At 34.5% G+C, this 18,075-nt stretch overlaps 1 protein-coding gene across 13 annotated transcripts in view; it reads right to left on the bottom strand.

The window, feature by feature from the left end:
- Positions 1–18,075, bottom strand: part of N4BP2 (NEDD4 binding protein 2) — a 106,776-nt gene that overhangs the window by 34,225 nt on the left and 54,476 nt on the right. For 9 of the 13 annotated variants that reach the window (XM_039845003.1, XM_039845009.1, XM_039845000.1 and 6 more), the window contains 5 exons: positions 16,933–17,018; positions 16,403–16,448; positions 15,113–15,294; positions 12,970–13,065; positions 12,288–12,406 (listed from right to left, as the gene is read on the bottom strand). In XM_039845003.1, coding sequence (XP_039700937.1) covers positions 12,288–12,406; positions 12,970–13,065; positions 15,113–15,294; positions 16,403–16,448; positions 16,933–17,018 — 529 coding nt within the window. Of the gene's footprint in view, positions 1–12,281; positions 12,407–12,928; positions 13,066–15,112; positions 15,295–16,402; positions 16,449–16,932; positions 17,019–18,075 lie in introns of those variants that run through there. The other 4 variants (XM_039845005.1, XM_039845002.1, XM_039845012.1 and 1 more) reach the window with 2 other exon arrangements.

Here is an 18,075-nt window from a genome sequence, read left to right as displayed (position 1 = left end):
ATAACTGTTAATACTCTTTTATGGCTTATGTAAATATTACACTAGATGCCAAATACAGAAAACTGATAGAGGCAAACTAAGATCATGACATCATATAAATCATCCAGAGTGTTTTTTCACAATAAAGGCTGTAAGACCTGACTGCCTTGTACTCATCTACCCTTCTCATTTTGGGAAAATTTGGTCTCAACTCAGACCCCACGGATATAGTACTGCCCCATCTCCAATAGTCAACAAAACAAGATCAATACTGAGATTTACTAAGAATGAGCTTTCCTAGCTGTGAGGCCAAACTATCCTACCAAAAAGTTGGTCACCAATGCATCCTTTGGAGTGATTTATGACCCAAACAGGGAACTGTGGAGAATAAAAGGGGTTCCATGGAAAGTAGCCTCCAGGGTGATGTGATCATAAATTCCTAACTAGGCAGGTCATGGTGAGCAGTCATGTACCAGGCACATAACTTTTTAGTAAAAGGTTTATCTTTGCCTTAACCAAGCTCTGTCCATTGTTTCTGTGCATCTAGGTTAACATACCTTTTAGATAATCCATAACCACCCTCAAGAAAGCACATAATCTTGCTAACTATCCTATAATCCAATGCTCACCCTGCCTTTTCACCATCTTCATGTAATTTTCCTTAAGTTCTCTCCTTAATTTCAAATACATAAAAGAAGCACAAAACTGTTATTCTCTGGAGCATTGAGATGTTGCTAATCACCAGCATATGTTGTCAATTAGACTCAAACTTTATGAAAATTCAAAAAAAAAAATCAAAAATGAAAATAAAAAGGAGTCATCAAAAATAACAGCAAAAGTAAATGTTCAGAGAACATAAAATAGACTTTGATCAATAAGCCAAGAGCTTGGTTCTTTAAAGGGGCCAATATGATAAAAAGCAAAAACAAGAAACGGAGAAAAGAATATCAGGAAAGTAAAAAGGAATATGATCAATTACGAAATAAAGTTTTTAGTTATAAAAGAATATTACATACAACTTAACAATAATAAAACTTGAAAATCAAGGTAAAACTGATGTTATTCTAGAAAAAAAAACTACCAGAAAAGACTGGAAAAAGGAAATATCTAAATAAAGCAATAACCTTAATAAGATAGTGAAAGGTTCGTGAGGCCTCCCTGAAAAGGCATAATCTCAGAACCTTAAAGGTACTAATTTATTTAAACTTTCCAGAGCACAGAGAAAAAAAGGCAGTCTTGCCAGGTTATTTTATTAAGACTAATACCTTTAAACACTAAAACCCAAATCTCACAAAGATAGCAAAAAACAAGTGATCACATTTAATTACTGTTGCAAAAATCCTGAAATCAATTCCTACACTGCATTAAAAAAAATGATAAAATAGAAATGTGAAGGTAAAGTAGGTTTTATTTTAAAAATCTATTATTGTGATTGACATGAAATATACTAATAAACTAAAGATCTATATTAGATTCTTAAGAGATTCTAAAAAGACATCTATTCAAAACAACTCTTGCTAAAATAGGAATTTAAGAAATATATGAGATTGAAAGTATATTATTCAAACCAGAAGCATTCTTAACACACCAAATATCAAAATACACTATTACACTACAATAATTAAAACAATATGGTGGAAACCCAGACCCAAACAAATAGTTCAATGAAATCAAAGAGTCTTTAAAAGAAAATGTATATTTAGTAATGTAAATATTAGTGGTATATTTTATATCAGTGGATAAAGATGATCCATTCATTCAGTTAATCATTTGGAAAAACAATTAAGTTAAATTTCTAAATTATACTATACACGTAAAAATGCTAAATTAAATTTTTTAACAATTAAAAATACTGAAGAAAATATTTTTATAATATTAAAGTAGAACAGACTTCTTTTTTTAAAAAAGACGTAAAACTCAGAAATAATAAAGGAAATATTTTCTGATAAAACCTAAGAATTAAAACATGTAAATGAGCAAAAAGACTATACTGGGTTAATAGATAAGTGTCATAGCAGGAAAAATAATTATAATGTATAATAACAAAGATTACTATACATATAAAGAGCTCTTGCAAATCTAGAAAGAAATATAAACAAAAAGGAAAACAGGCAAAAAGCAAGTAAGCAATTAAAAGAAAAAGAAATGAATGAGAAAATAATTCAACCTTACAAGTAATCAAGAAAATAAAACTTTAAACAACAATTAAATATTTTCCTATCAAGTTAGCAAAAATTGTAAAGATTCTTATTATTCAGGGCAGGTTACATTACCAGTACATATAACTAATACACAAAATTTTTATCAAAGGAAATTTAGCATTAGCTATAAAAATTTTAAACACATGCAGTAAGAACCAGCAATTTTACTTTTATGAACTATCATACAATAGCAGTCATCCATGTACGCAAAAATGTTATGTTAAAGGATGCTCAGTACAACGTGGTTCCCAATTTTTTTATACTCAAAAAGTCCCTAAATAAGAGCGTGTTTAAGTTAACCACAGTACTTTAAGAAATTACTTTAAGAATACTACAGGCTTCCGGTCAAGATGGTGGAGTAGGTAAATACTGTGCTTGCCTCTTGTCACAACCACATCAAAATTACAACTAAACTACAGAACAGCCATCACTGGGAGTTGCCGGAAGTCTAGCTAAACAACAGTTTTACACCTAAGGACATACAGAAGAAGCCACTTCCAGACTGGAAGAAAGGGAGGAGACATGCTAAGGGCTGGTCCTACACGCTCATGAGGCAGTTGAAAATCGGAAAGGATATCTCAGCTGCAGAGGTCCCCCTGGAGGAGTGAGGAGTCTGAGCCCAATGCTGACGGCCGTAGTTCAAGGTTTCAGTGCCAGAAAAAGAGGTCCTCATAACTTCTTGCTATGAAAATGCTGCCAAGACTGTCACTGACACTGACAGGGACTGAAACTGAGGGTAGTGAGCGGGATTGAATATCTACAAGAAAATTTTTTAAAAAGGCATTTTAAGGCTTTATATAAAGCAGGGATGCAAGAGGTTTAGAAGCCACCTTCTGGAAACCAAAAGAAAAGCACCTTCTTTCCAACAGGCTAAAGAGAAACCTTTATATAATAAAGGTCTCTGGAAAAACAGCTGAATACACTTCCATTAATGCCCAGGTGGAGAAATAGTCCATTAAACACCATGAACAACCAAGGTGACAAGGCATCTCAGAAAGAAAAAAATCTCCAGAAAATAAGTTTACAGACATAGAAATATGCAAATTAAATGACAGAGAATTCAGGATGGTACTTCTGAAAAAACTCAATGAATTCTGAAACGTGTCATATCAACAATTTCAGGAATTAAAAAATCAACTAGATGAGCAAAGCAAGGAGATTGAAACTCTCAAAAATAACAGAATAAATCTTCAGGAGATAAAAAACACACTGCAAGAGTTGAATAATGAAATAGCAAGCTTGAGAAATAGAGTCAACCAAATGGAGAAAAGGATCAGTGATATCGAAGACAAAAAAATCTAGAAATAAATCAGAAGGAAGAAGAGAGAAACCGAAGAATGAAAAATGAAAGAATTCAATAATGAGCTGATACCATCAGAAGAAGAAACTTAAGAATAATGGGCATTATAAAAGGCGAGGAAAAGTAGCAGAGAATAGAAAGCATTTTCAGACAAATAGTGGACGAGAATTTCTCAAATCTAAGGAATGAGCTGGAGCTTAGAATTCAAGAATTCAACAGAACACCCAATTATATCAATCCCAAAAGGCCTTCACTGCATTAAAGTTATCAAAAATCAACGACAAAGACAGAATTCTCAGGGAAGCCAGAGAAAAGAAGACAGTAACTTATAAAGGTAAACCCATTAGATTATCATCAGACTTCTCAGTGCAGACTTTATAAGCCAGAAAAGAATGGAATCAAATATTTAAACTATTGAATGAAAGGAACTACCAGCCTAGAATAATGTATCCAGCTAAGCTCTCCTTTAGATATGAAGGAGAATTTAAAACTTTTCCAGACATACAAAAACTGAGGGAATTCTTTACTATGAGGCCTACACTACAGGAAATACTGAAGGAGACCAGCTTACCAAAAACAAAATGACAAAAAAAAATACATAAATAGGAATAAAGTCACTATCAGGCAAATAGAAGCAGAGGAGTGTAACCCTTTCCAAGAACAGGGCATTATAACCTCAAATAACAAGAAGAGAATTGTTATAACAAGATAGTAATGAACATTCAGCATACACAGGGACAAACTGAGGTAACAATGACTGAAAGGGGGAGGATTCAAAGATACAAATTCACAAAGGGGAATGGAGACAAGGCACACGCAGAAAAAAATGGACAACTGTATATGTATAACTTTTCTTTTCATATTTGTAATGGTAACCACACGCCAAAGATTCACAATTGAAGTATATAACATAAAACAAAACCAGAAGCAAAACCCACAAAAGCCAAGCAAAATAAAGAAAACAGAAACACAAAGACAAAGAAGCAATGGAAACATCGAACTACCAGAAAGCAAAAGACAAAATGACTTTAAGAAGATCTCATATTTCAATAATCACCCTAAATATAAATGCATTGAACTCACCAATAAAAAGGCACAGAGCTGCAGATTGGATCAAAAAACAAAATTCAAACATATGCTGCCTCCAGAAGACACATCTCAGTCCCAAAGACAAATATAGACTCAAAGTGAAAGGGTGGAAAATGATATTCCAAGCAAATGGCATTGAGAGAGAAGCGGGAGTAGCAGTACTAATGTCAGACAAAATAGACTTCAAAATAAAAAAGATAAAGAAAGATACTGAGGGACACTTCATAATGATAAAAGGAATCGTGCACCAAGAGGACATAACACTTATTATTATCTATACTCCCAATCAGGGAACCTCGAAATATGTAAAGCAATTACTAACAGAACTAAAAGGAGAAACAGACCAAAACACTATCATAGTAAGGGACCTATATACCCCGCTGTCGGATATGGACAGATCATCCAAACAGAAAATCAATAAGGAAATAACATCCTTAGACCAACTGGACATAATTGACATTTACAGAGCCTTCTGTCCCAAAATGGCTGCTTATACATTCTTCTCTAGTGCACATGGAACATTCTCAAGAATCGGCCACATACTGGGACACAAATATAAGAAGGTTGAAATCATACCAACCATATTATCATAAGGCTTTGAAACTAGAGATCAACTGCAAAAAGAAAGCAGGAAGAACCACAAATACATGGAGATTAAACAACATGCTACTGAAGAATAACTGGTTCACAGAAGAAATAATGAGAGAGATCAAGAGATATACAGAAACAAATGATAATGATAGTACAACATATCAAAACTTTTGGGACATGGCAAAGCGGTTTAAGAGAAGAGTTCATATCATTACATGCCTATCTCCAAAAACAAGAATGAGCCAAATAAACAACCTAACACTTCATCTTAAAAAACAAAGGAAGAACAAATGAGACCTACAGTCAGCAGAAGGAAAGAAATAATCAAAATTAGAGCAGAAATAAATGAAATTGAAAACAAAACAACAATAGAAAAAACAAATGCAACAAAGAGCTGGTTCTTTGAGAAGGTTAATAACATTGACAAACCCCTGGAAAGACTCCCTAAAGAAAAAAGAGAAAGGACACAAACAAAATCAGGGACAAAAGAGGGGAAATTACAACTAATATTGCAGAAATACAAAGGATCATACAAGAATACTATGAAAAAGCATGCAATAACAAATTTAATAACCTAGAAGAAATTGACCAGTACTTAGAAAAATACAACCTTCCTAGACTGAATCAAGAAGAACTGGAAAATCTAAATAGATCGATCAGCAGTACAGAAATTGAAATAGTCATCAAAAACCTACGCAAAAGTAAAAGTCCAGGACCAAATGGCTTCACCAGTGAATTCTACCAAACATTCAAGGAAGATTTAATATCTATTCTCCTCAAACTCTTCCAAAAAATCAAAGAGGAGGCAATACTTCCCAACTCATTTTATGAGGCCAATATTTCTCTGATACACACAAATAAAACTACAGAACAGCATCTCTCAAGAACACAGATGCAAAAATCCCAAATAAGATACTAGCCAACCAAATACAGCAACATATTAAAAAGATTATACATCACGATCAAGTGGGCTTCATCCCAGAGGCACAGTGATGGTTCAACATACGCAAATTGATTAATGTGATACATCACATAAATTAAAAAAAAAAGAATCATATGATCATATCAAAAGATGCAGAAAAAGCCTTCGACAAGATACAGCATCCATTTATGATCAAACAAAATCAGTATAGAAGGAAAGCATATATATTTATGTATATACAACATAATACAGGCCATATATGATATATGTTATATAAGCCAACATTATACTTAATGGTGAAAAACTAAAAACCTTCTCTCTGAGATCAGGAAGAAGACAAGGCTGTCCACTATCGCTACCTTTATTCAATACAACATTGGAGGTCCTAGCAAGTGCAATCAGACGAGAAAAGGATATAAAAGGCATCCAAATAGGAAGCGAAGAAGTCAAACTGTCACTATTGGTGGATGGTATGATTCTCTATATAGAAAACCATAAAGACTCCACAAGAACACTACTAGAAACAATAAGCAAATACAATAAAGTTTCTGGATACAAAATCAGCGTGTAACAATCCATTAGCTTTCCTATACTCTAATAATGAAGTGTCAGAAAAAATGGAAAAAATAATTCCTTTTGCACTTGTAGCAAAAAGAATAAAATATCTAGGAATAAATTTAACAAAACAAGGATCTATATAATGAAAACTATAATACTCTATTAAAAGAAATCAAAGAAGATACAAAAAAATGGAAAGATATTCCGTGTTCTTGGATTGGAAGAATCAACATAGTCAAAATGACCTTATTACCAAAAGCATTATACAGACTTAATGCAATCCCCATCAAAATCCGATTGGCACTTTTTAAAGAAATGGAACAAAAAATTATCAGATTTGTATGAAAGCACAAAAGACCCCAAATTGCCAAAGCCATCCTAAGAAAAAAGAACGAGGCTGGAGGCAGCACTCTGCCAGACTTCAAATTATACTACAAAGTGACAATAATCAAAATGGCATGGTATTGGCAGCAAAACAGACACACGAACCAGTGGAACAGAATTGAGAGTCCAGAAATAAATCCATGTTTATATGGGCAAATAATTTTCGACAAAAAAAGCCTAAAACATACAGCGGAGAAAGGAAAGCCTTTTCAATACGTGGTGCTGGGAAAACTGGAAAGCCACCTGCACAAAAATGAAACTGGACTGCTGTCTATCACCACACACCAAAATTAACTCAAAATAGATTAAGGACCTGAAACAATAAAATGCATAGAAGAAAACATAGAAACTAAACTCAAGGACCTTGGACTTAAAGAGGATTTTATGAATTTGACCTCAAAGGCAAGGAAACTAAAAGTTAAAATAAATGGGACTACATCAAACTAAAAAGCTTCTGCTCAGCAAAAGAAACCGTCAACAAGGTAAAGAGACCACCATCCGAATGGGAAAATATAATTGCAAGCAACGCCTCCAATAAGGGCCTAATATCCAAAATATACAAAGAACTCATACAACTCAATAACAACACAAAAACAAACGATCCAAACAAAAAATGGGCAGAGGACCTGAACAGACACTTCTCCCTAGAAAACATACAAATGGCAAACAAATATTTGAAAAGATGCTCAACATCACTAGCTATTAGGGAAATGCAAATCAAAGCAACAATGAGATACCATCTCACACCTGTTAGAATAGCTATAATCAACAAGACAAGTAATAACAAATGTTGGAGAGGATGCAGAGAAAAAGAAACCCTCATACAGTGCTGGTGGGACTGCAAATTGGTACAGCCACTGTGGAAAACAGTATGGAGGTTCTCCAAAAATCTAAGAATTGATCTACCACATGATCCAGCAATCCCTCTACTGGGTATTTACCCCAAAGACTTGAAAACCCATATCCAAAAAGATATTTGCACAACGATGTTCATAGCAGCATTATTCACAGTGGCCAGGACATGGAAGCAACTGAAGTGTCCTATGATAGATGATTGGCTAAAGAAGCAGTGGTACATATATACAATGGAATATTACTCAGCCATAAGAAGAAATGAAATACTGCCATTTGTGACAATATGGCCAGACCTCGAGATAATCATGCTAAGCGAAATAAGTCAGACAGAAAAAGTTGAAAATCGCATGATATCACTTATATGAGCAAGACAAACAGAGACTCATGGACATGGACTACAGACGAGTGGTTACGAGAGGACTATAGAGTAGTGGTTACTAGTGGGGTGGGGGAGGAGGAGGTAGGTAGACGGGATAAACGGGGTCAGATATAGTGGGAAAGGGGGAGGGTGAAGTCGGTAAAGGGGACCAAATATATGGTAGCTGAAGGAAACTGGACTTTGGGTGATAAATACACAATAGAATATACAGATATCAAATGATAATGTATACCTGAAAATTATATAATTGTATTAACCAATGTTACCCCAATAAAGTTAATTAAAAAAAAACAAAAAAGAAACTGAAGCGTTCCTCTTAAGGGACACCACGAGCCAACATACTCACTAAAGGGATCATTTGCTCTGGAGCTCCAGCACTGAGGCAATAGCTTGAAAGGTATGCCAGGCACATAGAAGGAGGAATTGAGTTGTCTGGCTTCAGGGCAAAAGTGGAAGGTCTGCTTTCTCCCAGACGGAAGTGCTGGCAGAATCCATTGTTTCTTTGTTTAGCCCTCCTTCCTCCCAGTGTGCAGACGTTGGTGGCCGCCATAGCCGTATCTGAGTCTCCACCATCCTGGCTAATGCTGATCACCCAGGCCTGGTGAATCCCTGAGACCCTGTCCCACCCAATTTGCAGGCTGACCCAAGTCACTTCTAGTGGCTTTTCCATAGAAACAGCCTGTCTTGGCTTAAGCTATGGACTCTCCCAAAATCTATCAAAGGTTCACAAAATCCAAACAAGCAGCATCTGCCTTGTATCTCTTTCTGAGCAGCCCCAAGCCTGGCACTAGTGGCAGCCAGCCTCAGTTCTCAGCTTAGCCTCTCAAGACACCTCCAAACCCAGCACAGGTGGTAGCCATCTACGAATTGCTTGGTGACTCATGTCAGGTGGCCCTGAGCAGGGCACAGGCTGCAGCTGAACTTGGCCTGTGGCAAGTACCCTCTTATGAAGCTTCAAGGCTGGCACACCCAATGGCCAGGTTCAGATTAAGCCAGAGCACCACCTGGGGCCAAATTTGAGAACAACACACCCTCATGGCAAACTGGGCAGACAGAGCCCTGCTAAAGTGAATTCTACTCCATAGAATAAGCCTCTGCACAACAGTTCCTCCACTATAGTCACTGACTAGCCCCCACAACCAATTAGCCCTAGGGTCAATCCGTCCCATTGATGTGCAAACAGCAACAAAGGCTCAAATATAACAGAAGAGCACATACTTGGAGCACATGGCTCAGGTGATCAGGAAGACTACACCTTTGGGCCCCACAGGACACCTACTACAAAAGGTCCACGAGACATAGGAGCTCTACCTAAAACATAGAAACAAACACAGGGACGCAGCCAAAATGGGGAGACAAAAACACATTTCTCAAATGAAAGAACAGAACAAAGCTCCAGAAAAACATTAAACAACATGGAGACAAGCAATCTGCCAGATGCAGAGTTCAAAACATTGGTTATAAAGATGCTTGGTAAACTTAAGGGAAAAGTAGATGAACTCAGGGAGAACTTTAACCAAGAGTTAGAAAACATAAAAATGGAGTTAGGAAACATTTAAAAAAACAGTCAGAAACGAGAAATACAGTAACTGAAATGAAGAACACATTACAGGGAAATCAACAGCAGATTAGATGAAGCAGAGGATCAAATCAGCAATTTGGAAGACAAGGTAGCAGAAAACACCCAATCAGAACAGCAAAAAGAAAAAAGTTAAAAAATGAGGGAAAATTAAGAGATCTCTGAGACAACATCAAGCGTGCCAACATTTGCATCATAGGGGTACCAGAAGGAGAGAGACTAAGAGATTGAGAACCTATTTGAAGAAATGACAGAAAACTTCCTTAACCTGGCGAAGGAAATAGACATACAAGTCCAGGAAGCACAAAGGGTCCCCAGCAAGAAAACCCAAAAAGGCCCACACCAAGACACATCATAATTAAAATGGCAAATGTTAAAGACAAAGAAAAAATCCTAAAAGCAACAAGAAAAAGGCAGCTAGTTACTTACAAGGGTACTCCCATAAAAATGTCAGCTGATTTCTCAACAGGAACTTTGCAGGGCAGAAGAGATTGGCATGAAATATTCGAAGTGATGAAAAGAAAGGACCTGCAACCAAGATTATTCCACCCAGCAAAGCTATCATTCAGAATCAAAGGGCAGATAAAGAGCTTCCCAGACAAGAGAAAGCTAAAGGAGTTCATCAAAACTAAACCAGTATTACAAGAAACGTTAGGGAGACTTCTTTAAAAAGAAGAAAAAAGGTGAAAATATGACTAATAAAATGGCAATGACTACATATCTATCAACAATTATTTTAAATGTAAATGGATTAAAATGCTCTAAAACATGGGGTGGCTGAATGGATGAGAAAACAAGAGACATACTTCAAATCAAAAGACACACACAGACTGAAAGTAAAGGAGTGCAAAAAGATTGCAAATGGTAAATTTTCATTTTTTATGGCCAATATTCCATTGTGTATATATATATATATTCTTTATCCAATTGGAAATAAGTCAGAGAAAGGCATACCATATAATCTGACTTATATGTAGAATCTAAAGAATAAAATAAGTAAACAAACAAAACAGAAACAGACTCATTGATGCAGGGAACAAAATGATGGTTGCCAGATGGGGAGTTTGGAGGGCTGGATGAAAAAGGTGAAGGGATTAAGTAGAAACTGGTAGTTACAAAATAGTCACAGGAATGTAAAGTACAGCATAGGGAATATAGTCAATCATATTGTAATGCAGATACTAGACTAATTGGGGAGATCACTTCATAAATTATATGTCTAATCACTATGCTGTACACCTGAAACTAGTATAAAACAGTATCGCATGTCAGTTGTAATTGAAAATTTTTAAAAAGAAAATGAAACTTTTTTAAAAAAAGATATTTCATGAAAGTGAGAGAGAGGAAAAAAAAAGCTACGGTAGCAATACTTATACCAGCAAAACATACTTTAAAACAAAGGCTATAACAAGACAAAGAAGGGCCCAGTAATCCCACTTCTGGGTATTTATTCAAAGAAACCCAAAACAATACTTTGAAGGACTATGTCAATCTGTATGTTCATTGCAGTATTATTTACAAAAGCCAAGATATAAAGGCAGTCTGAGTATCCATCAGTGAATGAATGCATAAAGAAGAGGTGGTACATATATACAAAGGAATCTTAATCATAAAAAAATAAAATCTTTACATCTGCAGCAACATGGATAGACCTAGAGGGTTTATGCTGTGTGGAGTAAATCCGACAGAGAAAGACAAATGCCATATTCCACTTACATGTGGAATCTAAAGAACAAAATAAACAAACAGAAACAAACTTATAATTACAGGACATTTTGATGGTTGCCAGATGGGAGGAGTGTTAGAGTGGATGGGTGAAAAAGAAAGGATTAAGAAGTACAAATTGGTAGTTACAAAATAGTCATGGGGATGTAAAGTATAGCATAAGGAATATAGTCAATAATACTGTAATAATTATGTATGGTATCAGATGGTACTACATTTATTGGGGTGATCACTTTGTAAGTTAAGTAAATGTCTAATCACTATGTTGTACACCTGATGCTAATATATTATATGTCAACTGTAACTGAAAATTATTTAAACTATTTTAAAAAAGAAGACTGTAGAATACTCTATAGATTTTAAAAAGAAAAGAGAAGATCACTAAGTATGGACAGGAAAAATAAATACCGGCAAAACTACAAAAAAGTACATAAAACACAACCTCTTTTTTGGTGAATTATATATCTGCATATAGATACAAAAGCAAAGAGGTACACACGTATGTACACACATTAGTATGGACAATTACTATGAGAAAAAAACTGAGGAGGCATATGAACCAACTGCCACAAACTGCTTACTTTCTACATTATGCACAGTGCATTAAATGGTTTATAATATACCTATAATATTTTTGTTATCAGAAAAGTAAAATATTAAAATGTATGACATATGCATTCAGTGATATCATAGTAGAAACTACATGTAATATTTCTAATACTCACTTGTGGTCCTTGAAAATGTCCACCAGAAAATTTTGGTTAATGGCTGGAAATATCTTAAAGAGCTGCCTCTCTTTTAGTTTAGTAGCACAATCTTTGTCAAACATAAGTGGCTCCCTTTTCTAAAACAAACAAAAAAAGACAAAAACTATCCTTAAAATGAATTTATAATACTAATTATACTGACCCAAAGCATGGTTATTTGTTGCAAAAAGACTAACAATTTAAAAGCAATCACAGACTTTCTTCATAGATTAAAGGCTGAAATTAGTAATATAAGTATTTTTGCACTATTTATTTATATCCCATTTTTAAAAAGTATTTGAAGCTGCTCATAAATATATATACACATACACACACACAACCACACATATACATATATATGTATGTGTATGTAAATATATATACATATCTACTCACATATACATATATATAAACAGGATATAAATAAGTGAAGTCAGAGAGTAGAGAAAAATAAAGGTAAGATACAGTATAAAGCTAGCAAGAAAAATTAGTATGTAAATGCATGCCACAAAATCCTGTACAATTGCTTAAGGTGGGCCACAAATTCAGTTCTGAGATTCTTAGTGGCCAAAGCAAAGGGGGAAACAAAGATTCTCAGTGTCCATAAAATAAAAACAAACCAGTTGCTCAGGAGAAGTACAGCTTTTTCTGGTACTGAGACCTGAGAGAAATTTCTCCCATGGGTCCTCATAAAAGGGACACTGTGTGATGCTGTGAACAACGTCCTCAAAAACATATTCTCCTCAATGGGCAGAAACTACAATGTACAAATAAGTTGCAAATTCAGGTTGACAGAAAATCTTAAAATTCACAGTTTTTAAAATTTTCACAAATATATTTACTTCAAAATAAATGTATGAGAATTGTTACTACTTGTTATTTTTTCACAAGTCATATTTAGAGCTGTTCAAATTGCCAAACCAAACGAACTTTTACAAAATGTATTATTTTAATCCTAACCTAGGAATATGGTAAACATTCTTAAAGTGATCTCTAACTCTAAGACAAATTTGCTGATACTGTGATGTAACTAAATAATATTCTTGTTGGCTACTAATCCTAATGTCTGAAAAATAACTTCCTATCAAATTTCAAAGGTGACTAGAAATTCCTAAATTAAAAAATTTCATAAATCTAGAACAATCCTAGAATAGTTATTAGTTTTGAAGCCTAACCATATTTAGGCCATTTATAATACCAAGTTATAACAACAGATGAACATTTGACCAGTAAAAGGGATTGGTAACGCTCAACACATCACACATCACAAAAGTAATAGAAACAGTCACCTCAAGAATTAAAAATATTTCGTTTTATTTATATGCATTATAATCTGAATTTACCAAAAAAAATTCAGTGATCAGATTTGCTAGCAAACTACCAAGTCACAGAGTTTCTAAACTTCAAGTTAAAAAAACTGAAAACTCATGACTCTAATCATCTTAAAATTAATTATTCTATTCACACATTATGCCTAAAGTTTATTTTATAGTCTTTTGCTTAAAAAAAATACAAAATGTATTTCTCTATTGGGACCAAAAGAATACAGTCTCTATTAACCAACCCACAGAAAGCAAAGCAAATTCACTGACAGAAAAAAAAGTACATTAAGTTGGGAAGTCAAAGATGCTCACTTGTTTACTATTATACTGAGAGATTAAAAGGCAGGTTAGAACTATGAAGATAAGTTTCAGTAGTGGAAAATGGCATTTCAACAAAAAATACATCACATTATTTCGGTATAAAGTTCTAGGCTGTCCTTATTTTTTAAGAAAATCCATTTCTCCAATTTGTCATATATACAAATTAAAGAGGATATTTGAAACAACACTAAATTATAAGATCCTACTGAAGAGATTGTTCCTTGGATTATATAAACATGCAAAAATGGGAATGGTGGCATATTTCCAATTTAACCAGATAACTGAAAAAAAAAAAAAAATGAAGGTGAAGGAATCCTATCACTGTTACTACGCCCCAAAATTCTATGTATTTCAACCAAATATAAAGGTGTTCCTTTGAGCAGTCAAATGAGTAAGAAAAAAAAGTAAAAATGTTTTACTAAAAGTTATTTTTTTCCGTGAGAATTGCACTAAATACACTTTAAGGTCCTCTCTCTTCTGATTTTTAAACTCTCTAATACTAATTTTTAGAATTCTGAAAAAGGCTAAAAAGAAATGCAAAAGAAACCATGTTCACTTATGGCTTTATGTAGTTAGGTATGTTGAATAAGGAACAAAAATAAATACAGTTCGAAATAAAGTGAAGTTTGTTTGAACTTATTTAATTGAAAGGGCAGATAAGAGTATTTTATTTTTAAATTCAAATTGTTAAATTTCTAAAATTTTCTCTAAAAAACCTGTTTCAAGGATGGACACTTCTTGAAGTCAGACCCACTACCATTGTGGCACAAGGGCACAAAGACTGACACTTCTTAAATAGCAAGAAAGACATTTCTTATTACTAATTTATGAATGAAATTAATTATCTTTAAATGAAAGAGTTCTTCCAGGTTTCTAGAATTTAAAAATTACATAAATGTTAAAAGTTAAGAAATATGCAGCTCAATCACCTGAAAAATTAAATCTAAAACAACACATTTAATATAGATTGGTTTATAGTTGTAGAATATCAACTTATTTCCCAGGAGCAAAAACCTCCAGCTTTAAACTATGTTTAAAACATTTTTCAATTTTAACAATACTTCAAACAGGTTACATACAGACTCCAGACTAGGAAATATAGAATCGAATAAAAATCACAAAGCAAACATACATAATCAACCTAGAGCCAGTAATTCATACCATATTGTGTTTTTCCTGTAAGGCAATTTCTTCTGACATTATTTCTCTGAGTGATACTTTTTTAGTTTGAGTATTCCAATGATCCATTTCAGATGTTGCTAAAGTCTTCAGTAATTTTTTGCCTGTTCTCTGAGATTTTTGTTCAGTATTATCAAGATCAATATGCTCAACCATGGAAGGGTCTACAAAAGAGGGATAGTGTCAGACCCTCAAGAAAAAATGTACAAATTATACATTATACACTGTTACATCTACCTCAGAGAGACCTAGGAAACCTGGTTTTTTACTTTTAGCTTATAATGAAACTCCGAAATTTCAAAATACATCTTTTTACATAATTGCAAGCAAGAAATGATGTGTAATGTAGGAATATTTCAACTGAGCAATGATCCAGGTATCATTGTAAATCGACTCAATTCTTCCCACTCTTTTTCTTATCACATCAACACAGAAAATAGTGAGCAAATGATACTCAACATAAGGAACTGAACATTCTAAGAAATTCACAACAACAGGATTTAATGTGTAATATTTCTGCTGAGATATCAATACATTCTCATATATTCCTTTGCTTTCCTGGAGTGTCAAAAAACAGCAGATACTGTCATTTACACAACTCTGATACCCCATGGGCACTTCTAGCTCTCAAAAATCTTTAGCTATTGAGGCTACAACACAAGCACAGTCCGAAATAAAGCATATCCTAAGAATTCTCAAACTGCAAGTCCCAGTATGGAGTGGACATCTTATGTGTTCTACTTCACTCATGAAAGCTAAATATTACAGTTTTTTTCTTCTTTATGAAAATAAGAATTTTAAAAGAACTTTTACTTGTAAGTGGAAATTCTTGGGTATCATATTTTGTGGAAGTGTTAGATAGGACAAAGGTCTCAAGGTCTGGGCAGTTTTACTAAATGCTACTCTTGATAAATGTTAAAATGTAGCACAGTTTTTTTGCAGATGCAACTGTAAACAATAATGAGCTTGACAGTAACCCAACCTGACAAGTTTAGCCAATTGCAAAGAAGAAATCAACATGTCATTGATCAAACAATGCATGTAAACAATGACTAAGCCTCTCTTAAGAGCTTCGGATGTGAATTCCCTGTCTCCTTTACTTGCTGCTACCTAACACAGACAACCACATCTGGTTCTTGAATAGAACATCAAGCATCAAGCCCCTTGAGTTTGGTAACAGATGTGTATTTAAAATAAATTAAAGTTCATACACACACCACCAAGTTTCAATATCAAGACAAGATCATTAGAAGTAAAAATAATGTGCTTTACCTTGTGTCAACTTGCCACAGGATACCTCTGCTTGTCTTTGTCGCTCCTAAACAAAAACGCAGAACAGGATTAACAAAGGAGGGTGCATTAGAAAACAAGATTATATTATTTTTCTCTAGAAATCATCTCTCCTTGTAAAACTATCAATCATTTTTCTAAAATCTGAAGTAAAACAATAAATTAGGTAAAATAAATTACAACTACATCGATATATTTTTTCCACTTATAGAGCTCTTATGCTATGTTTTTAACAAATTTAATCAGTACTGCAAGTCTTAAAATAGGGTATAAAAATTATTTACGATTTTTTTCCTTAAAAAAAAAACATTGAGCTCCATCTCTGATTACATAATTTAGTTAGTTTAGAAATAATCTACAATACTGGAAAGAAAAAAAATCAGTAATCTGTTAAGAGATAAAAGTTCATTCTCAAAGTCAAAATTCAATAGAATTCTTTTCATATAACAGATTTGATTAAAGGTAACAAAATGGACACAAAAGGAGCTCTTTATAAAAAGAAGCCTACCAACCATTACAGATTCTTTCCATTTCTCATGAATCACTTTAGCCAGGTTCAGATCTATATGAACCACACAATCCTCAACTGTTAGAGACCCTTGTAAGGGGGGAAAAAAAAAAGAAAATATAATCATTACTCATTATACATGCAAAAAACATACTCAACCATTTTATGCATCATAATTCCAATCTGTATTATTAATGTAAGGAGGAGGCAAGAGAACTAAAGTATTAAATCAAGCTATATTCAGAGACTACAATATGGTGGTGATCAGCCCTACAGCCAGATCACCCAGATCACGAGAAAATCTGCAAAACAGAGTTCTGCTGAAATTACTAACAAACTGTTTACCTACACCATGAAGAGAAAAAGAGTCTTTAAGTTGTGCTCTACGCAAAATAAAATCATTCATTCTTTATGGCTAAAACCACGGGGAACCTATGGATCAAAGGCTTGGAATGGCCAGTAGGCCTTAAACGCTACATACTCTTACCTTTTTTTGCTACATACTCTTTATCCTTTTCCACTGTATGTTCATACCATCAAAGGAAAATGGGTAAACAAAGTCTTTAAACTTGTAATTTATAGAAACTAAGAATGATATCTGTAGGGTTAACTCAGAACATAGCTCCTCCACATACTCAGAAGAGTGAAAGCTGCCCGGCCAGCAGCCAAGGAAGGCAGTGCACAAAAAGCTTTCAGCAGTGCCTACTTCCAAGGATGTTTTCTGCTGCTCCCATGGACATCATCTGCTCCTGTAACCAAGCAGCACATCTTGCTGCCATCCATCTGAGAGGGCGGCTGCTCCCCCAGTGAGAAAACTCCTCCCTCTATTTGTGTGCATAATAAAACTCTGCCTGTTCTTGGTCAGCAGCTGCTTTTTTCCTGCAGCTCCGACTGACTGCTGCTAAAGCTTCCCTGCCTTGTGAGTAATAATTAAACGGCATTTCTCACTCCTCTGGTCCTCCTGGTGGTTCTTCCAGAATATCCAACCCAGGCGCAAGTTCCAGGCCTAGGGCTCCTGCATTACAATATATAAACTGAATTTCCTAAACACTCGGGTTCCCTCTCACTGTCTCCATCGCTCCATTGTCTGTCCCTCTGAGTCTCTCTTAGGCTCTTACTCTTTGTCTCTGAGAGGAGACCACACTCT

This window comes from Pteropus medius, unplaced genomic scaffold (assembly GCF_902729225.1).
Source record: "Pteropus medius unplaced genomic scaffold, Ma_sr-lr_union100, whole genome shotgun sequence".
In the NCBI taxonomy this organism is placed as follows: Eukaryota; Metazoa; Chordata; class Mammalia; order Chiroptera; family Pteropodidae; genus Pteropus; species Pteropus medius.
The sequence above is the reverse complement of the archived record's forward strand: the minus strand, read 5'-3'. Positions and strand labels throughout refer to the sequence as shown.